The sequence below is a fragment of the Stegodyphus dumicola genome, chromosome 3, assembly GCF_044657685.1.
Source record: "Stegodyphus dumicola isolate Sdum_Otavi_A_Nest chromosome 3, ASM4465768v1".
In the NCBI taxonomy this organism is placed as follows: domain Eukaryota; kingdom Metazoa; phylum Arthropoda; class Arachnida; order Araneae; family Eresidae; genus Stegodyphus; species Stegodyphus dumicola.
Window position 1 is genome coordinate 147,574,592 of NC_140770.1, and position 23,655 is coordinate 147,598,246.

Sequence of the window (23,655 nt, forward strand, 5' to 3'; positions counted from 1 at the left end):
AAGAAATAAGCTTTGCTTTAATTGTTTGAAAAACCATTCCGTTCGAACGTGTTCGTCTAATCATCGATGTCAAAAATGCTCACGAAAGCATTCAACGCTGTTACATTTCGAAAATGAAAAACAAAATAAATCCGAAAGTGCTCATATTTCAAAGCCGGAAGTAGGGGGGAGAAGACGACAGTCAGTCTTAATCCGAATGCTGAAAAATTTGTTTATGACTCTTCTTCTACCAATAAAGAAAGTATTTTCGACGGCACAGCTGTAAACGCAATGCGTCACACCAAAAATGTTTTACTTTCTACTGGGAATATTTTAATCAGAGATTGTTATGGTCAATTAAAATCAGTTCGCGCTTTGTGTGATGTAAGTTCGATGACGTCATTCTTAACGATTGAATGTGCTAATTCGTTAGGGATTAAAAGAGAAAAAATATCTTATGCGGTTTCTGGATTAAATAACACGAGAATAAATATTAATTCTAAAATAGGTGCTTCTATTTCAAACGGAATTAACTTTGAAATGAGTTTAGAATTTTTGTGCGTGCCTAAAATCTCGGACTCCATACCAATAAATAATATAGAAGTTCCGACTGAACATTTTCCTCAAAACATTAAGTTTGCTGATCCAAACTTTTATAAAAGAGGAAAAATTGATGCATTATTAGGCGCAGAGGTGTTTTATCAGATCTTAAAATTCGGTCAAGTTGAAGTGCCCAACTCAGAGCTAAGATTTCAAAATTCTGTTTTTGGCTTTATAGCCACTGGCAGCATTTTAGGTTCAGAGACTGAAAATACGCGCGCAGTTCACTGTGGATTAATTAATAATTATAGGGATATAGAAAATGAAATTAAAAAATTTTGTCAACTTGAGTCTATAGGAATTAAAGATGATCCCAATGAAAATGCGATAGATCAATCTTTAGAAACATTTGAAAAAACTGTTCGTTTTAAAAGTAACCGGTATGAGGTTCAATTACCATGGAAAAGAGATTGGGGAGAGCTCAATAATAAATTCATCGTTACTGAAAACAGACTTCAAAAAGACCCAAATCTTCATTTGCAGTATATTGAAACTTTAAAAGACTATGAAAATAAGAATAATATAGAGAAAGTTAGATGTCCTAAGGAACCTGCTGATAAACCTGTGTTCTATTTGCCACATCAACCAGTTTTTAGAGAGGAAAGTTCAACTACAAAAATGAGAATAGTATTTGATGCCAGTTCCAGTCATAACTTTAAGCATTTAAGTCTAAATGATTGCCTGTGGTCAGTGCGAAACCTGAATTCTAACATATTCGACATTCTTGTTAATTTCAGATTAAACAAAGTCGCCTTTACTTCAGACATAGAGAAAGCTTTCCTACAAATTTTATTAGCCGAAAAGGACAGAGATGCAGTTCGTTTTCTATGGTAAGAAAATGGTAAAATTCAAGTTTACAGATTTAATCGTGTTCTTTTTGGTGTTACGTGCAGTCCATTCCTTTTGACTGCTACTTTGAAAATTCACCTGAGAAAGCACTCTGAAGAATTCCCGTCTACAACAGAATGCGTAGACCGCTGTTTGTATGTGGATGATTATATTTCTGGAGCTGATAATGTGTCGGATGCTTTTGAAATCTCCACTCAAGCTACATTTATTATGAGCCAAGCTAGCCTAGTGCTACGAAAATGGACTACGAATGACAATATATTGATGCAGTTTTGGAAACGTGAAAGTTTCGACACACAGCCACAAGTCAACACTATTAAAGTTTTGGGACTGTCGTGGAATCCTACTGAAGATTGTCTAATATTGGGAAAGCAGAACCTAGTGGACAGTCTGTCTAAAAACGAAAGTACCAAACGATTCCTGCTACGTACAATTGAAAAATGTTTGATCCGCTTGGGTAGCTTTCAAATACCTGTAGATCTACAATAAATATGGCTTCAGTGGTGCTCCGAGGTTCCTAAACTTTTTGAGTTACGAGTTCCTAGAAACGTGCTCAATTTAAATATACAAGAGCCAACCGATATCTTAAAACTGCACTGCTTCTGTGATGCTAGCCAAAAAGCTTATGGTGCTGCTATTTATGCAAGAGTTGTGAAGGATAATAACATCGAAGTGAATTTATTGGTTAGCAAGAGTCAAGTGACACCACTAAAGAAAATCACTCTTCCGAGAGTAGAATTACTCGGTGCTTTGCTTGCCGCCCGACTAGCGAGTAAAGTCACGAAAACAGTAGATTTAAAAAAGCCCTCCTTAAAAAGTGTTCTTTTGGACGGATTCAAAAATAACTCTCTATTGGATTAAAGGATCTACGAAACAATGGAAATCATTTGTTGCCAATAGAGTTAACTAAATACAGAGTTTAAGTGATACCAGTGCCTGGGCACACTGCCCTGAGAAGCAAAATCCAGCTGATCTCCTCAGCAGGGGAGTCAGTGCTGACATTTTATTGAACAGTGACATTTGGTGGCATGGACCCCAATTTTTGAGAGAAAAGACTGATGTTCCGGTAGACAATAATGACATTGATTTTCATTAGATGACTTTTCTGATGAACTAAAGAAAACTGATAACTCTAATGTTCATTCTCCTATTGCCTTTACTGTTTTAAATTATAGTTCTATAGTTGATGATATTATTTCCTTGAGTAATAATTATTTAACTATTTTTCCTGTTATGTGCTATGTATTTATATTTATGAATAATGTTAGAAATGAAAAGCTTACAGGTCACCTTACATTTAGCGAGTTGAGAAGAGCGGAACTCTATTTATTTAGGTTAATCCAACAAGGTGAGTTTGTAGATGAAATAAAACATCTTGAGAGAAGTGTCTCAGTGCCCAGCAACAGCAAGGTAAAACCTTTAAACTGTTTTTTAGATAAAGACAATGTTTTAAGGGTTGGAGGCAGACTGAAGCATTCTGACCTCAGTACATATGAGAAAAATCCAATTGTTCTGCCAGATAAGCATCCATTAACTTTAATAATTGTGAGATATTATCATTTAAAGTATTTGCATGTTGGTTCAAATGCATTATTGTATCATGTTCGACGTAAATTTTGGGTCTTAAATGCCAGAAATGTTTGTCGTAAAGTTGGTTTTCAATGTATAACTTGTTTTAAAAACAAACCTGTTTTTGAGAGTCAGATAATGGGTGATCTGCCCAAAGAACGAGTAACACCTTCTTACCCATTTAGTAATGTTGGAACTGATTTTTGTGGACCATTCCACATTAAATTTAAAAATCAGCGTAGGGGTAAACTAAACAAAGTTTATGTGTGCATATTTGTATGCTTAAGCACCAAAGCCATCCATTTAGATTTTGTCTCTGATCTTACTTCAGATGCCTTTACAGCTTGTTTGAAACGATTTTTTAGTCGCAGGGGTAAATGTACAAAATTATTGTGACAATGCAAAGAATTATGTGGGTGCAAGCATTGAGCTCAGAAAACTACATAAATTGTGTAAACACCCAGATGAAACTTTGACTAAATACCTGCTAAGTGAAAACATTGAGTGGAGGTTTATCCCTCCTAAATCACCAAACTTCGGCGGCCTTTGGGAAGCCGGGTTGAAATCTTTTAAGTTTCATTTGAAACGAATTATTGGCAATGCTCATCTGTTTCTTGAAGAATTTCTCACTGTAATTCTAGAAATTGAAAGCGTATTAAATTCTAGACCGCTTACTCCCTTATCATCCGAGTTTGATAATTTTGAAACCTTGTCCCCCGGACATTTTCTCATAGGGAGGCCTTTAACTTCAATAGCTGAACCCCAACTTATTGAGATACCAGAAAATAGGCTCTCAAAATGGCAAAATATAACGAAATATAGTCAACAAATTTGGAAGTTATGGAAGGGAGACTATTTAAATAACCTTCAACAACGTAGTAAATGGATGTTTGTTAAAGATAATGTTAAGGTGGGTTCTCTTGTATTAGTCAAGGATGAGCATATGCCCAGTACAAAATGGTTAACAGGTAGAATTGCAGAAATAAATTTTGGAAAAGATAAAAAGGTTTGAGGGATTAACATAGTATTATCAGGTGGTAAATTGTTAAAAAGAAATGTCCGAGACATTTGTGTTCTTCCTGTGAATTGTAATTAGATTTATGTATTGTAATGTGTTTCTTTCCAGTGTTTATGTTGCATTTATGATTTAATGTGTCTTTTAAAATTGAACCATTGTATTGCTATTGCTTACAATTGTTTGTTATTACATTGCGCTTTAAAACAGTTTATACTAATTGTAATATTTTGAAACCCGTAAGGTTTCAAGGTCGGGAGTATGTTCAGTAGTGATTAAGAGTTGCCGACAGGAGGCGCTGCTAGCGCGTTATACTCTCGACCTACGTAATTTGAATTGAGTATTCTTTTCTTTTGTGTACTTACTGTAACAGATTTTACAGCTTTGTGATTGAGAATTTAAAATGTTTTGGAGCCAGATCGTTCCTCTACAGCAACAAAATGATTAATAAATATATAATAAAGTAAATATCTTTGTTATGATAATCTTTGTTATTAAATACAAAGTCAACCAGCTCCTGAGTACAGTTCAGCATTCCCTTTATTTCAGGTGAATGCCGTTTTCCTTGTTAACATCATCCGCATCTTGGTGACGAAACTCCGAACAAGCGTTTCCATAGAAACCAAGCAAGTCAAGTGAGTATTCATTATTCTTTCTAATACAATGCGAGTCCTGAAAGACTATAGTTGTGGGCAAATGCTTTTGCTTTCCAGGAAATTGGGCTATTTCGGCCGTTTATAGATCCCGCCAGGCAATTGCCGGAAGTTTTAAATAGCATATATTTAGATTACCGGTAAGCCTCCCTTGCTTGAGAAAGCTTTCAAAGAAACAACGTGTAGTTTTCAGAGAGGGGTGGGGAGACTGGAATACTAAAGTAAAAGAAGAAACCGGAAATAATTCTAGACTGTTAGCAATATAAGATTTGGGTGCTCATCCTCTTAACGAAATGCCAGTTCGATCTGAGTTTACGTCGTGCATTAAAGAAATTACTTTTTGGCATAGGATGGATAAGAGGCTTATAACGAATTTACTTCTTGTTTCCGTTGGAAAATAGCTATGGTTTATCACATATGCAAATTTCTGAAGGAACTCTTTAATTTTGAATATTATTGTTTCTCATTTTCTTTTATTAAAACGATAAAGTAGTTGTAATAAAATTCGCGAATGTTTAGTTAAAAAAAATAACGTGTGATTCTTGAAAGGAAAATAAGTATAATCTTTTTATATTTGTGTATGCTGTTTGTGAGCAATCGGATTAAATTTATGTAATTCGCTATGACAATACTTTTCATAATTCCGTCAGATATAAACGGGTTTGTGAGATATAATTCTAAATATGTATTGCCTAAAAATATTAAATTAGAAAACAATTCTAAAAGGTTGCAGATTTTAAAGACTGCCCAAAAGGATTTATTAAGGATTTCCACCGTGTTGTTATACATATTTTTGTTCAGTCCCTTCTCAGTTCATCATATCAATGTTTAGTTTTCTTGTTAAGATGGCTTTACAATTTTTTTTTGTTTTGTTTTTTTATTATTAACGTGTTGAGTGCTTATTTTATTTATTAAATATCACATTCTCGGCTCTCGGCGCTTACGTCACATAAAATTCGACTCAACGGCAAAATCACAAAATGTTTAAAAACAGCATAGCTTTAGAATTTTTTTTTTCCCCGATATAGTATTGCCACTGCTCGCTTTGAAATCATTGAGTTTGTTTATCAAAAATTCTTTTTACAAAATATGAAATAGGTAATAAATCAAATTCGAAATTTAAACTTCAGGCTTCCAGGTGCTCATGTTCTGGTGGAGGATTATGTTATTCATAATTGAATAGCTCCAGGTATCGTTGTTTTTTTTTCAAACTGCGAGAATGTGGTTTACTTGTTTGGTACATAACCAAATTATACTTAATCCTTACAATTTCGGTTTTTCAAGCCGATTTGGCTGCTATCATATTTGCTCTTAAATGGAAATCTGACAATAAAAACATATATTAATATATATATATATATATATATAATGTTGTATGATCTTAAATTCATTTAGTGCGAAAACAAGTTGCTACTACTTGCGCAATTGCTGCAAAGTTAGTTAATAATAATTTATTTTCTAAACAATATTGATTAATTGATTATATTATCTCCTAAGTTTAATTAAAGAAGAATTATTTTAAAAGAGTGAATCCATACTGGTAAGTTATATTTTGAAAGATGTTTTGAAGTAACTTGAAAGTAAAATGTAAATAATGTTTTAACGGGGACTGGAATTAAATCATCATGAAGAACAAAATTTCAATTGTAAAAGGAAAAATTAAATTAAATGCATGTAATCATTGTCATTGATCGGAAATTAGTTGACTTTTCAAGGAGAACAAACCAACTCCCGTTCAATGAACAATAATTAATAAATAAATACGTAAATACGAAGGTGTTTCTTCTTTACTCGAGTTATAAGGTAAAGCCAAACCGGCAATTCTAGCCAAGCCAAATATTTCCGCGAATAAGAAGGGATTACGAAGCAATGCTGATACTCAAAGAACTTATTCTTATGAAGCATTTTAGCCAATTCAATTTGGAGTAAAAAGCAATTTCTGTAGAGAAATCCGAAAAAACTCGAGTAACCGTCCCCGACACCCTCATGTTTATGCATTTGAGTTCTATATTATTTGTAAAAATTAAACATAGGAAATTGTCATTATGAAATAGAATTCAAAGTAAAGTTGAAATAAACATAGAAGATTACAAAATACGATAAATAATGCAAATTTTGTAAAAATAATATAAAAAGTATAATAAGAACAGTGAATGTACATAAAGATATAAAGGCCAGAAAAGGTATTAAGTAACTTACATTCTTTCTAGTGGGGAGTTGGCAAAGTGTTCTCTTCGTGTCTGATTCATAAGTGTAGGGTGTCCGAAAATTCTTATATATACTCATTATCTGGTCTGGAAGCATTAGCAGATGATGATAACACTAATATTTTGGTCTCATATATATAAAAAAAAAACGCATTGTGAAAGTTGAGAAAATACGTGAAGTGAAAATTGAACTAAGTGAAAGCTGATATGGTAAAGGCAATGAGAGGGCCAACATACTGCCCAAAACTACTGCTATGGGTAATGCCGTGGATGCGTTCGATATTCAGGCATCAAAAAGAATTGTTATTGGTAAAATCAGTTATTTCTATTATGACTGCTAGAAGGAGAAATGGAACATTTCGGAAAAAAGAAAAGATTACAGTAGAACTTTATCCGAACCCCGGCTATCCGAATCACTGATTATCCGAATTGCTGTCATAATTTAAGAAAACAAAATTAAGACGAAAACGTAGTGTTGTACAATCAGCGATTTCAAACATTAAAAGAAGCAAACCTACACTTTTAAACTTCGTGTCACTGCTTGAAAGCGGAGATGGGAATTCTTCAAGAAAATCAATGAAGGCAGCAACAAACAAAAATTTAGAAGATGTCGTTTTCAAGTGGTTTTTGTAGCAACGTTCTGTGGAAAACCCAATTTCTTTTCAGATTCTTTGTGAAAAAGCTAAGATCTTAGCTCAGAAGCTTAGCTGGTCATCCTGTAAAGCATGTAACGGCTGGCTAAGAAATTTTAAGTGCAGCCACAGGTGTCCGTCAAACAGCTTACTTTGACTGAGATGTTCAGCATGCAATGACTTTCAGCACTTGCAAGTACTGTAGAGTGCGCTATCTAACATGCACACGTAAAAGTGTTGCCTTTGCATTTTAATTAATTAAAACCCCTTTTTCTTTAAAAATAGCTTTTTCTTCCATTTTCAACATACGGTACATACAGCAATTAACAAAAGTGTACGTAGACCTTTTCTTCGGAAAAAATCCAATTATCGGAATTTTTGATTATCCGAATGGGGTTCGGTCCCAATTGATTCGGATAATTGGATAATTTCTAAAATAATTCGGATAATTTCTAGAAATATGAAAATGATACGCGATTTTGATTACAATCAAATAATTACTGGACATGGGCTCTTCCCGGCGTACCTGAAAAGATTCAATTTGCAAAATAATAGTCTTTTGGCATGACATTTCGTCAAAGACTGCGTATTATTGCGACATGTTAGGGAAAAACATGGTAACATAAAGGAATTTTATTGCCGCAGGAAAGGGTTTAGATTTGCAAAGTATTTAATGAACTTTATAAATGACAGTAGGACAATATTGAGAATTTTGATATGATGTTTCGATTTATATTTATATTTAATATATAATTTATTTATATTTCATGATTATTTCTCATTAACTAAAATATCTTCTCCTGTTAACAAATTAAATTTGTTTGAACTTTATTTGCGTTTTTCAAAGTTATATTCATTCTATAATTTGTTTATTCAAAACCACATGCTTATTAACTAAGTACTTTTAATTAAAACTTTAATACATTTAGTAAATTTTAGTATATTTTTATAAATTTTGATTACTTTTCAATTAAACTTTTAAAAAAGGATAAATGAAATTGTCGAATTAATGAGCTGAATTTTCTGATTTACTGCGGAGGGAAAAAAAAAAGCTACTTCAGAATTTTTTTAGCTAAAACTCAAATTCTGATTTGAATTCTACTGATTTCAGAATCATTTCAACTCGAATACACCAGCACTCGTTGCACATCATTTGAAAATCCATAAACTTTGGTGCTGCCATCTGTTGACAAATTATTATACTATTTCGTGTTTCGTCAATAATTTTTGCTATGTGCTTCTCTTGACTGCTTTACAAGTTCACTTTGCTTCTCAATTTGTTTTTCAAATCTTCATGCTTTTCCTTTTTTCCCCAGATATAAATTGTGTATTTATGCATGTAAAATGGATCTCAAAATAATAAAGCAGTTCTGATTTTTTTGTAGCAAGCTAAAAATTCTAATAAAGCTGATACAGAATAATTCTAATTGATTATTAATTTTGTTTTTATTTTCTAATTGAAATATTATTTCGTAATGACAAAATTATTTGCGGAAAACATCAGTATATTGAAGTTTAAGAACACAAATTATTTAGTAATTTATATGAAGTCAATTTTGGTATGAATGCTGAAAACAAAGAATCGTTAAAATTCTTAAAAATAGAATTATTATAGAATTTTCAATTTAATAAATTTTCTTTTTGAGTTTTGAGACAGTAAAAATTGCTGCCTTTATGCATATAGTGCGCGTCTCAAAATGATACTGCCATTTGAAATTGAATTTTATACTGAATCAAATATTACACTGAAGTAACTATGAATTAGATTTAATTCTAAAAAAAGTTGTCCACTTTCTCATACATAAATTGTCGCTAGATTTCAGCGCATTAAAAATTTATAAATATCTCTTTGGATTTTTGAAAGGGAAAGAATCATTTGCGTAGAACATACGTATTATAAAATTTTCTCCTCATAAAGAATTAATTTTTTTATCTAGAGTTGTCTAGAATAACAAGGAAACTTTACCTGTCGCTTAAATTTAATAACTATTGATTTCGAATCCTGAATTAAAAGAAACAGAAAAAGAATTCATTAAATTCAAAAGAAAATGATAAAAATGTTTTATAGTTTTATTCAGAAATATTCTGTTAAGTTTTTGGGTATTACCGTTTATAATTTTAGTAAAATATTACTTCAGCCGGGAGTCATGTTGTTGTGACTTATCTCACTTGCATTACAGTAACATCAGAACAAGCCTACGAAATTCATCGCTTCAAGGGGTGCTAGACTGCGCTTGTCGTTGGAAACAGCCTGGAGCACCGTACAGGTGACAGTGCTCAGTATCGCCCCCAATTTTGATGGAGTCCGAGGGTCTCACCACCTCTTCCCCTACCACCAACCTCTCGAGAAGACTTTCGGCTCGCTACATATTTCAAGTGCCTCCTTGCCACACAAACACTTTAGATGTACAAACATCCATGCCTTCTGCGGGATTCGAAGCCGAGCCCTTCGGTTCGGCAGTCAGCGTCGGTAACCACTTTACCAGTTGGGCGGCTGGAGCCTTTTTTTTCCCCTAATAAAACAAGTCTTTAGAGAGATTGATTTCCGAAATATTTCCGTGCATTTTTTTCAATGAACTTTTCAAGGTCAAAACATACACACCGAAAAAAAGCATGTAGTCAATCTTGTGCTGATTGAATTTTCGAGACTTCCTCACACAAATAAAATTGTCAGCAAAGTCAATACCAAAATTTCAGTTACAAATTCAAAAATTTCATGCAGTTTCAAATTTCAACAAACCATATTTGAAATTCCTATTTGGTACTTGTAGTAACTTAAATTATTATAATGTGTTAAGCTATCGTGAAGTAGTTGCATTAGAAATATCCCAACATGTAGACTTGATGAGGTAATAAATATAAAATAAACGAGGATAGCCAATACATCAGATAAATGAAAGAAAAGGTAATGTGATGCACCGAAGAGAAAAGCAAAAGCACAGATTAAATATTTATGAATGCAACAACAGAATTAAAGTACGAGTAGACATCTGAAACAGAAAAGTTCCTAGATGAGAGTACAATAATGCCACTCGTAAAATATAATAAATTTTACCAAGGAAAGATAACGATAAAGTACGGAGAGAAAGTGCTATAACTCAAAAGAAAAAATTATCAGATTTCCAAATGGAATGTAAATTCAGTTAACAAAATCAGAAAGTGCCTTATATATTTCTAATGAAGTTCATGCAATGGAATGCTCAGTTGAGCGGAAAACAGAGCTTAAATATTTGATAATTCATAACTAAACTGCTATATTAAGATTCCCCTCTTTAATTTGGATGATATTAGTTAATTTAAGATTCAAGAAAATATGCCGGCATTAAAACGCGAAAAGCAGACAAGCAGCATTAGAAATGAGCTTTATTTATTTATTTAGTTATTTGCATTGCACGCCATAAACGTTTTTCGTTGTAAATACTTTTGATATTGCATGAATACAATGCAATACATTTTTGCGCACTGTGCTGTGTTCTGAAGGCCCACTTGTAACCGTATGAGTAAATCATCTCAGATGTAATTCGTGAAAAACCTGCGAGTCTTAACAACTGAAGTTTTAGGTTAGGTCATTTGAATATGACGAAGACGCAAGGGCTATCTGCTTAGAAGGAGGAGTGTCTTCGTGGAGAACTTTCATATGAATACTGTCTCGTATTCACGTTATACATCCTGGCAACTGAAGTAGCTGGATAAGGATGGGTGGTTACCCTGTTGTTGAGTTCTACGGGTTCATAGATTTGGAGGGATTGATGATATCACTTGATGAAGAATCAAAATAGAATTTATTCGTCAGTATTACACAGAACAGTTCCAAAGACGCGTTACAGTCATCGAAAATCTAGAACAAACACGCTGAAACAATCAGCAACACAGCCGTCAGGCTGTAACGGGGAAGAGAGCTTCACGGTAAAGCACTAAAATATAGCTCCCGACTCAGTTCTGTCGCTGTCGAGCTAATCTCCGAACTCAAGGCATTACTATCGAACTCAATGCATTCAAAATATTCTTCACGATAAAACTGCTACTTCGCGTACAGGGCAGGATGTTTATAGCTTTTGATCTGCCTTCGAGAACATTATCGGGAAAACCGATGAGAATTCTGATTTAGAAGTCAAACAACAAAAATCAGCGTTAATTCACAAAATTTTCACAGGACTAGTTTCGATGGTTTTACCGAACCATCATTTTCAGCTGCAAAACCGCAAATGAACAAGATAGGAAATAATGTTTAGATAAGATAAGAAAGCCTGGACAAGAATAAGCAAGTGGCGCCATCTGTTGGCGAAACCAGAACTAAAACATAATTTCTCTAAAAGCCGAAGGCAAATTTGGATTGGAATTAGGATCGTTTACTAGAACAGAAAGATTTTTATGAATGTGAAATGCCTCTAGAAAATCCAGTTCTCCAATGGAAGATGTTTTTTGAATAATTTTGGCAGCAGAAAAATTGAAAGTGTGATTTTCGGACCAACAATGTTGAGCAACAGAAGAACAATGTTGCCCTAGAAGTTTGTCGCAACATTTACGGTACACCCTGTATATTAGTAAGATTTGCCAAGGACCTCTTCAGCAAAATCATTCCTTCTAAGAAAACTGGTGTCTCTGTACATTACTGTATTATTTTATTCCATATTCTAAAGACTATTTCAATTCTGTTGAGATGAATAAAAAATTGCCAAGCAAGAAACAAAGTCCATTTCGTATCATGTATGGAAACACATGCGTGAAGCTCCAGATAAGCTGACACTAATCTTTCATTTTACATTAAACGTTTTACATGAATGATAAATGCTCTTTATGGAATGTTCCGTATTCATTAAAACCCTGATAGTTCTGGATGAAAGTTGTAAATGGTTTTTGTAATCTTCTAATTAAACATAGCTCATTCGGTGAGAATTCGTTTTGCAATGTTCTCAAGCCGTCTATGGCATATCGCCAAATGGGCTCTTTTGCGCCAAATCTGGCAACCCTGCCTTTTCTTTACACTTTTTGGCAACCCTAAACCCGCTTTGCGGGGAAGCTATCTTACCGCAGCTGGGCATTTCGTAACACTATACAGGGTGTACCGTAAATGGTGCGACAAACTTTTAGGGGAGGTAGGGCACATCATAATGATTAAGAATTGCATAGGAATTAGAAGATTACAAAAACCATTTACAGCTTTCATCCAGAACTATCAGGGTTTTAATGAATACGGAACATTCCATAAAGAGCATTTATCATTCATGTAAAACGTTTAATGTAAAATGAAAGATTAGTGTCAGCTTATCTGGAGCTTCACGCATGTGTTTCCATACATGACACGAAATGGACTTTGTTTCTTGCTTGGCAATTTTTTATTCATCTCAACAGAATTGAAATAGTCTTTAGAATATGGAATAAAATAATACAGTAATGTACAGAGACGCCAGTTTTCTTAGAAGGAATGATTTTGCTTAAGAGGTCCTTGGCAAATCTTACTAATATACAGGGTGTACCGTAAATGTTGCGACAAACTTCTAGGGCAAATAGGGCACATCATAAGGATTAAGAATTGCATAGGTACCTATACCCGGAAATGTCAGGGGAAAGTGGTAGCAGCGGTAGAAGATGGGAAAAGAAGCAAGAGTGATTAATTTGAAACATTTATTGGACATGAATACAAGTGGTGTATGACAGCTTGAATATTCAACAGATGCTCGATGTTTGCGCAATCAGACGGCAAACATGCCTGACACCGACGGACCATTTGCTGCCGGACATGTTCAAACACACCGGGAGATTCTTTGATTGTAGCAGGTGAGTCTTCCCACGAGATTCATTTCAGACACAACAGGATCGTGATACACGACACTTTTGATGGCTTCCCACAAAAAGAAATCAAGGCACGCCCAATCCAATGATGCGGGAATGATCTGTTCAAATGGCTACGAACATCCAGTCCATAATGAGCAGGAGCCCCATCATGGTGGAATCACATGTTGCTACTCATATTTGGTGGAACATCGTCAAGCAAATCGGGAAGAACCTACCCCAGAAAGATCAAATAATTCTCGCCATTCAAATGGTCCGTCGGTGTCAGGCATGTTTGGCGTCTGATGGTGTAAACTTCTCGCATCTGTTATAACAATCAAGCTGTCGTACACCATTTGTATTCATGTCCAATAAATGTTTCAAATTAATCACTCTTGCTTCTTTTCCCATCTTCTACCGCTGCTACCACTTTCCCCTGACATTTCCGGGTATAGGTACCTATGCAATTCTTAATCCTTATGATGTGCCCTATTTGCCCTAGAAGTTTGTCGCAACATTTACGGTACACCCTCTATATTAGTAAGATTTGCCAAGGACCTCTTCAGCAAAATCATTCCTTCTAAGAAAACTGGCGTCTCTGTACATTACTGTATTATTTTATTCCATATTCTAAAGACTATTTCAATTCTGTTGAGATGAATAAAAAATTGCCAAGCAAGAAACAAAGTCCATTTCGTATCATGTATGGAAACACATGCGTGAAGCTCCAGATAAGCTGACACTAATCTTTCATTTTACATTAAACGTTTTACATGAATGATAAATGCTCTTTATGGAATGTTCCGTATTCATTAAAACCCTGATAGTTCTGGATGAAAGTTGTAAATGGTTTTTGTAATCTTCTAATTAAACATAGCTCATTCGAACTCCGCTGAGCTCTTCTGACTCTGATAGAACTCAGGGGAAAGCCTTGAAAAATTTAATTTGATATTTCCTTCAGAATACTGTAAATTAATCATGTAAAAATAGTCTTAAAAATGTCCGTTTTTTGCATTATTTTCAGGCAGGTCTTCCCAAAATGGACTTTACTTTTAAATTTCAGGCTAAAACAGTAGAAATTCGGGCATTTTTTTTAATTCACGGTCAAACTGCTTTTATGCATTTATTCTAATATCAAAAAGAATTTTATCTCAAATTACAGTCTGCTTCTCTAGACCGAAAATAAAGCTCAAATCACTTCAAAGTTTTTTTAAAAATATCGTTCTTTTCTCATTTAATTTGCTTCCTTAAATTAAACGCAAAATGATCATTTTATTCTTATGTACGATACTTGTTATTCTAAAATCAGCGCAGAACATGGAATTTGTTTGTACTGAAATTTCGTTTGTTATTATATCCAGAATTATTATTCTACTAAAAGAAAAAGGAATTATATTTCCTGAAAAAACTTTGAAGAGCATTTTTTAACTAAAATAAATGAGGGCGTAATAGAAGAACTTTTAAACTCATAATATTAGATATGAGTTTATGCACGTATATTCTTAAATTTCATCATTATTTTTCTATGTCATCTTCTTATTTTAAAACTTCTTACGCGCAGTCTTGAAGTTTAGGTTTCTGGAAACATTTTTCAGAAATCTGAGTTTTACCATATTTTTATTTCTTCTGCAATCTGCAAAACGTCGTAATGCAAATCTGCTGCATAAAGTTTTCTCAACTGAATTGAATGGATTACGTTCCAATTATGCTGATGTTGGCCAAAGCAATGGAAGCAATGGGATCGAGAAATAGCGTATCTCACAAAGCATTGCTGTTGGTAGTTAGCAACTGCGAAGTTAGCGTTATTTCTTTAGTGTTTCGAGTTTTATCCTTCATATTATTTTAAAACAAGTTTACGAAACGGGTATAGTCTATATTTACTTCTAAGTACGAATTTAGCTGCTTCTTCTAATAATTAAGACACAATAACACGCCGAACAAATACTTATTCAGAAGTCAAACAACAAAACTCCTAAAATTAAGCATATTTTTGCAGATCTACTACCGTTCTCAGTAAAATATACGTCGGAAAAACTTTGAAAATGTATCAATGTTGTATGCATTTTGTGTAAAAAATGTAACAGAAAATCGTTATTTCGTTATAATTTTAACTCAAAAAATCGAAATATATCCACATTATTTTAGGTAACAATACCAGAAAAATGATTATTATTTAATTAATTATTTTAAGTGGTTATTATTGCTGTGTACGTGGTTATTAGAATATTATTTCAAATTTTTATTTTTATTTGAGAAACCTAGAAGTGTTGAATGTTATCTCATAAAACACAGATTTGCAACAGATTTGCATTGAACACTTCGTTATAATAGAATTAACTCGCACAAAACCTACTACCCTAAATTCTCTGCTAAGTCTTAATAATATATAAAATTGAAAATCAGTCTTTATGTTTGTTACTTACGTCATCTGTTATATAAAAGATACAAATTGTTTGCCCTACCAGCGGCCGAGCGGTAAAGTCGCTGAACACTGGTAGTTCGGTCCGAGGTTCGAATCCCGCGAACGGGTCGGTTGCATGGACGTTTTCGTGGTTTTCCCCATGTGTAATGTGTATACGAGCCAGTTTCCGAAAATCTCTCCCCTTAGGCAAATAACCCTCGAGGCTTTGCCATAATCACACACACACAGAAATTATTTGCTATAAACATATATACTCGAAATTTTGGTGTTGTTAAGCCATGAGTTTATTTAGTGCAGTGTTGTTGTTCTTATCACTCTCAATTGTCCGACAACGGTCAGCAAAAACCCACGACAGTCATCGTGTCAAATAGTCATATGCGAGTGTCGTTGAGCACCATATAGGTAACAGCCCTTCTTTAGTTCACTTACGCCCCTGATTTTGGAAAAGAGCACTCGGAGGAAGGCACGGGTCCGAGGGCCTCCCACCCTTCTACCCCTACAACCAACCTCTCAGGAGGATTTTCGTCTCGCAGCATACTTAGAGTACCCCTATGTCGCACAGGCACTATCCATTTACAAACATCCATACCTTCCCCGGGATCGAACCCAGAACCTTAGATACCACAGTCAGAGTCACGAGCCACTGTCCCGTCTGGACGGCTTAGTCCAGTGCTCAGATTGTGTTTTGTGGACTCTGCTGTTGGGGAAAGTGTTCAAACTGTGTTTTATGAGATTACAATCAACACTTCTAGGTTTCTCAAATAAAAATAAAAATATGAAATAATATTCTAATAACCACGTACACAGCAATAATAACCACTTAAAATAATTAATTAAATAGTAATTTTCCTTTTTCTAGTATTGTTATCTAAAATAATGTGGATGTATTTCGATTTTATGAGTTACAATTATAACGAAATAAAGATTTTCTGTTCCATTTTGCACATAAAATGCATACAACATTGATACATTTTCAAAATTTTCCTGACGTATATTTTACTGAGAACGGTAGTAGATCTGCAAAAACATGTATAGTTTTAGGAGTTAAAAAAAAAAAAAAAAAAAAAAACTGTAGTTTTAGGGCTTTCAGAAAAAAATAGAGTTTCAATGGTTTCACAAAAGCAAATTAAAGTTTTATATGCCCCATAAAAGAAAATTATAGTTTTATTTTTTCATAAAAGAAAATTAAAGCTTTAAGTGTTACACAAAAGAAAATTATAGTTTTAGGCGTTCTACAATGAAAACTGTAGTTTCAAGGTTTCCAAAAATTGTAATTTTAGGAATTCCACAAAACATCAGTGGTTTCACTATAGAATCAATGGTTTCAAAATAGAAACGTATAGTTCTAAGAGTTCCGCAAAAGAAAATTATAGTTTCAGGGTTTTTCAAAGAAAATTATTGTTTTAGGGATTCCACAAAAAATTAGATTTTCAATGGTTCCACAAAGTAAATTATAGTTTCAATTGTTCCACAAAGATAATGTAGTTTCATAGGTCCCACTAAAAAAAATAAAAATTTTATCTGTTTCAAAAAATTGTACTTTTAAGGGTTCCACAAAAAATTAGAGTTTCAGTTCTTCTACAAAAGAAAATTATTACTTTAAGATTTCCACAAAAGAAATTATAGTTTTATGGGTCCCCCTCCCAAAAAAAGAAAATTATAGTTTCAGAAGTTCCGTAAAAATTGTAGTTCCAAAGCTTCCACGAAAGAAGATTATAGTTTTAGGGGGTCCAAAAAATTGTAGTTATTTGAGATCCCCTTAAAATATTAGAGTTTCAGTGGTTCTGCGAAAGTATAGTTTTTAGAGTTCCACCGAAGAAAATCTTAGTTTTATGGGTTCCACAAAAGAAAATTATAGTTTTAGGGGTTCCAAAAACGTTACAATTTTAAGGATTTTCCGAAATGACAAAGTTTGAAGAAAACTGATTTAGGATATAGGCCATTCCGTCGCATGTTTTTATTTATCCATAAGTTAAATGCATTCAATAAATATATTCGAGTGTTTTTAATTTATCTTCCTATATTTATCTTTAAATTACTTATCCATGAACAAATATTCGTTTCTTTATTGATTTGTCTGTACATCGAATGCTATTTAGTTAGTTGCTCTGTTTATAATAAAGTGGATTTTTTATTTACAGAATGGTTCTAAAAATGAACTAAAATTCAAAAATACCTTTTAAATCAATCTCAGATAATAAAATTGTTTGAATGCCCATTAAAGACTTGAATTTTGTCATTAACAAATCACCGTAGTATAAAAATGGGTCATCGTAGTAATTCAAATGAATAATTGTGACTTAACGACAGTAGATATTTTCAAACATGTTGGTTTTCTTAATGCATTATAAGGAGAAATCAATAAAATGCATCATATGTGTAGAAGTAATGGTCTAGAGAAATCTGCAATATCAGGCAAAAGAAAATATATACAGTGGGGGCCAAAATTGTGGACACTTTTGGAAATTTTTACGTTTTTGAACATTGTATGCTTATAGAAAACGTTACGTTTCACAAAATGCAAACTTGTATATATCATTTTAAACAGAATTTATTACTGAATTCAATACAAAACACAAAATTCAATTGTTTGCAATACAAAAAAGTTAAACAATAATAGTTATCGATATACATTAGATAGTGATGATTGCAGTGAGTTATCAGTACTTAGTAGGGTACGCTTTATTTTTGATATACAGCTTCAAATCGACGTTTCATTGATCTGACAAGAGTTTTAAACTCTTCTTTCGTTATTACATGATGCCAGGAAACAATTATAGCCTCAATTAGTTCCCTTTTATTTGATGGGCGCCTCATTCGGACAAGAGTTTACAAACGGTGCCACAAATTTTCGATAGGATTGAGGTCAGGACTGTTTCCTGGCCATGACAACAATTTAATGCTCTTTGTACGAAACCACTCTTTCGATATTTTGGCCGTGTAGCAAGGAACAGAATCCTGTTGAAAAATAAACGAAGCATCGTTCGGAAAGAGATCTCTGATGGAAGGTAGAAGTTTTAGTTCTAGAATAGTGTCAATGTTTTTTCTGGCATTCAATGTCCCATCGATGACATGAAGGCGACCAATATCATCTGCTGACATGCATGACCAAATCATAACACTAACTGGGTTCTTCACAGTTGCTTGAATGCAGTCAGGATGTAGCTCTTCTCCTATTCTAAGTCTTACATATTTTCGTGCATCACTACCGAATAACGATATCTTAGTTTCATCACTCCATATAACTTCTGACTACTGATCATCTGTCCAATTAATGTGTTCCTTTGCCCACAGTAGTCATTTTTTCGTTGCTGAAAATTAAGATAAGCCTTTTTTCGTGGAATTCTACCGCTCAGTCCAACATCTGTTAATCTTCTCCTGATTGTTCTTGAACTGACAGAAACACCAGCATCATTCAGATCACTTTTGATGGCCGCTGATGACATTTTTCTATCTTGGAGACATAGTCTTTTTATTCTTCTGTCATCAATAGATGTGGTGCACCTTTTTCGGCCTTTTCCTTCTTTGTTTTTGATTGAATTTGTCTCTTGATATTGTAAACAAAACTTTCGGACTCCAGATGTAGTCACTGAACCACCCAGCTGTCTTGCAATTTCAGCATAGGAAAGACAACTTTCTCGTAACACAATAATATTACTTCTCTTTCTAGGTGTCCAATCTACTCTTTTATTTGATGTCATTGCTTCTTGACTAAATATTAAAAATTTTTACAAAAGTTCCTACTTGTAATTTCAGCGTATAAGAAACAGGTCCTCCTCCTACAGAACAAAGCAAAATAATGAATTGTTTCAAGTGTAAACATGATGTCAGCTTCTACTGGCAGTTACTAACATTTGATTGGTTCTCAGAACAAGAACAGTGATTGGCCAGGAAAGCTAGACATTAAAAAACCACTTCAAAACTGTGTTTTTTATTTATATTAAAGTACATATAACCTTTCTTGTATTGCAAATAATTGAGTTTTGTGTTTTGTATTGAATTCAGTAATAAATTCTCTTTAAAATGATATATACAAGTTTGCATTTTGCGAAACGTAAACATTTTCTATAAACATACAAAGTTCAAAAACATAAAAATTTCCAAAAGTGTCCACAATTTTAGCCACCACTTTTATATTCATTCAGTATTACTGTTTCTGTACTTCAAATTCCTTAGTTTTTTAGTTTTAGGTTTTAATTAATTTATAGTAGCAACACTCTACGGGAAAAAAAAAAAACATTTTTATCTCCAGCGTACTAGACTGTTTTTCAGAAATTCTAAAGATATGCTGTTTATAAGTATTTTGTGATATTACTGTTGAATTGAATTTTATGTGGTTTAAGTGTGATATTGATATTTAATAAAACAACAAATTAACATGATATTTAATAAAAACAAATATCACACAAATCGTTAAAATACGCCTCTTTGGACATAACATAAAATCCGAAAGCTTTCAGATTTTTAACCGTTTTTTATTCGTATTAAATAGACTCGTTTTATGAAAATTGCTGAATTGCAAAAAAAGGAAATAAACTACCAAAAATTGCTCATCCGAAGTCTGTTATTTAACATCCACATTTCAGTCGCTAACAAATCGAAAGCAAGTCATTTGTGCACAAGGCGTTGTATTCCCATTGCTGTTATAAACGTACCTTTCACTCAGAAATATTAGAACATTTCTTCCATGAAATGAATGAAGGATTTTTCTCGTCTTTTCAGCAATGATTTATTCCTGTGTTATATAAATAGACTTTTTTTTTTCTGTTAGATTTCATACAGTCGTCTTCTTTGCTTTTATTCACAAATCCTTCAGAAGTCTGCGAATTATACAAAATGTAATTTTTTTGTATTTAAAATTCTTGCCTGTAATTTTAAAATCCGATTCTTACTAAAATGTATTTGTGTCTATTTATTTCTAAATTTGTTTGGAATATATTATTCACGTTTTTTAAACTCTGTGAATGAAAATCTTTCGTAGCCTGTTTCGTTTGAACAGGCACATCAGGATCATTTTCATCCGCTCGTAACCATGGTAAGGACAGCTGCATAAGAGAGTCTTCTATTTCTTTTTCCCCAACTTGATTTCCGTTTAGCACGTTTCGCTTCGTAAAAAGCGCTCGAAGGAAGGCTGACTTCAACTACAGTCTCAAATCAAACATTGTATAAAGATGAATACATGTGTTACAAAACCAAATTTGAAAATGTCTAAAATGCCTTGAGGTGTCTGTTTCAAAGGTTCAGACTATAGAAACATAATGAACGGCTTTTTATTCGCTTTTATGGAGTCATAAAATTTATTATTATCGCTCTTTATGTTTCTATGGTCATTTATCTAATCAGTAATTCTTTGAAGGCGCTTTAAACATATAGAACTCCCTTAATAAAATTCGTAGAGACAAACTAAAAATTGGTTAATTTTCAATTGGGGATGAGAGATTAATGACATTTGGCGAAAAATTTATTTGGCGACAGTTTTAAAGACCTTACTGAATAAAATATGATAACTTATTTCAATACTGAAAGAAGAAACTTGTCCTCATTGACGTCCAAATGTCAACAGCGTTGCCGCCCTAATCGTTATATTAGTTAGCGACGTTGACTGCAGCACTTATGGCCGCTCCTCGAATCTCGGAAAATAAACGGATGTTTGTAAGTGTATAGTATCTGTGTGGCATGGGATCACTTAAAATCCTGGAGTGCAGAAACTGGATTAGATTTTGAAACTGGATTTTTCGGCACCGCAAAGAAGATGTTAACTGCGACTTTTAAATAATTTTCTGTCAGAAAACTCTTTAAATGCTATAAAACTTCTTTAAAAACGCTACATGTTAGATAGGTTTTATTCCAGAAAATTCTGATTTTCTCTGAAGGCCTTCATTTTAGAGAACATAATTATCTATTAAGATCACTCTCATAAATAGTCGTGTAATGGCAGGTGATGGGCAGGGGAGGTTTTTAAATCAAGAACTTTATTTTTTCATTCTTCTGTCTGTCTCATCCTTGAGAAGAAATTATTGGAATCAATACAAAAATCGTTTTTGAAAATTAACAAATAGTGTACCAATTTATTTCTTCTTTTAGGAAGGCTATGAAGGCTACTGCTCTTCTGTTCCCACTTCTGGGCATAACGCATCTCCTTTTCTGTATCAATCCGAGAGATGAGGCCAACTTAGAACACATCTACATGCTCGTCAACGCAGTCCTCCAGTCCTCGCAAGTGAGTCAGTTTCTGATTAAATCTATCCATTCAAGAATATTACCTTACAAAATAGCTTTTCAAAGCGAAATTGTATTAATATAACCGTTGTGCTTTACAGTCTAAATTGTATACATGTACTAGTTTCTAGGCACCGTATTTACAAATGTATTTCTATCCCCGTGTAATCTACCCTAGAAAATTTATACAGGGATTTAGTGACTTCTGATTTGTTCGCATAAAATTCAGTTAAAGCGGACTTTGCCAAAAAATACTAATTCTTGAAATTTTTCCTTTTTTTTTTTTTTTTTTTTTTTTTTTTTTAATTCTTTAAACATGCATTTCAAGAACATTCATCTTGTCCATCCAAGAAAGTAAATTAACAAAAAAAGCTTCCTTTAGATTGTACAGACAGGTTAAGGTTAAATAATCAAGAGATTTAACAGAAGCAGAAGAAATCTGTTTTTATTCTCTAAGTTGGTGGAAATCTTCCCTCTGGATTTAATTTTTTTCCGTAGATGCTGAATTATTCGATCTTCCCTTCATTATTTGTAACTCTAAGAACACAGAAATAAAATAAATTCTCAGTAGCAGTAGAAAATGTACACAATTAGGCAAAACAGTAAACTTTTTTTTGCGTAAATCTGGGTTCGAGGGCGACCATAAACAGATCTCTCCTTTTCAGGAGAGAAATATTCTAAAAAAAGGGAAAGAGTGACGACTTATATCGAAAGTACTGGACGTGCATAGTAAACCGAAAAAAAAAAAAAAGTAACGCCATCTGTCGAAGAAAACATTAGTGAAACGCAGAAACTTTAAGCTTTAGAGTTCTAAAAGCGTTAAAAGAATTAGATTAGAATTGATGTCATTAACTATGTAAGGATCTTAAGTTTTACTAACGTTTATTTTATTTTAAATCTTTACTATCACTTCTTATTTTCTACTTCCGGCCAGAATTAAAAGCTTTAACTTATTTATGCAAATTTGTCTTGCGAACGCCAAGTACTTAAGTTGTGGCTTTTTGCCAAGCAAGAGAGAGGAAGGAGTGATTAGGAGCAGGCCGCTTGCCATAGCAGTTTTACTCGGTTGCTGGTTGCCTTCAAGGCCAGAGGTTTAATTCTCTTGATAATTTTAAACGTATCGTAGTGTTAACAGTTCTCTGTACTACATACGGCTTTTTGCTAATATACGGCCAATCTTGGAGTAGGCACTTGTTTGATTAATCCAAAGTTAAGTCTAGTTAGAGTTTAGTTAATATTTTTATATTCTTACGTTCAGACCACAAGTGGTTGGTCTCTGTATTCCGAAGTCCGGAAATCATTGTAAAGAGAGAAAAATAAAGGGTTTCCTATACCCTTCCTGTGTGTTTTGTCTACTTCCCAAATTTATTGAACATAGCTTTAGTAAGCTCCCTGTTCCGAGTCAGGACAGTTAATGTTCCCAAAGCAAGTAAGGAGGAACACTGAACCTGATAACTAGAAATGATAAATTTTTGCGAATGGGAAAAAATTCAACAGAATCTAAATTACTAAGTGGAGAAGTTTTATGCATAATTTTCTCAGAACCCAAGTCAAAATTGTGATTAAATTTTTAATTATGATAAGCTATCGAAGATTTTTCTTTATTTCTCCTTTTCGGATATCAGATTCGTGTTTCTTGATGCAAAATTCTAACGCTGTTTTTGTTTGGTTGATATATCTCAAACTACACAACAAGATATGCCATCATTCTCCAAGAATTAAAGTCAGGAATAAATTC

General features: G+C 33.4%; 1 protein-coding gene across 2 annotated transcripts in view; it reads left to right on the plus strand.

Moving 5' to 3' along the window:
• Positions 1-23,655, plus strand: part of LOC118194085 (PDF receptor-like) — a 583,685-nt gene that overhangs the window by 551,034 nt on the left and 8,996 nt on the right. For both annotated transcript variants that reach the window (XM_085813435.1, XM_085813434.1), the window contains exons 8-9: positions 4,562-4,647; positions 21,783-21,918. In XM_085813435.1, the coding sequence (XP_085669561.1) occupies positions 4,562-4,647; positions 21,783-21,918 (222 nt within the window). The remainder of the gene's footprint in view (positions 1-4,561; positions 4,648-21,782; positions 21,919-23,655) is intronic.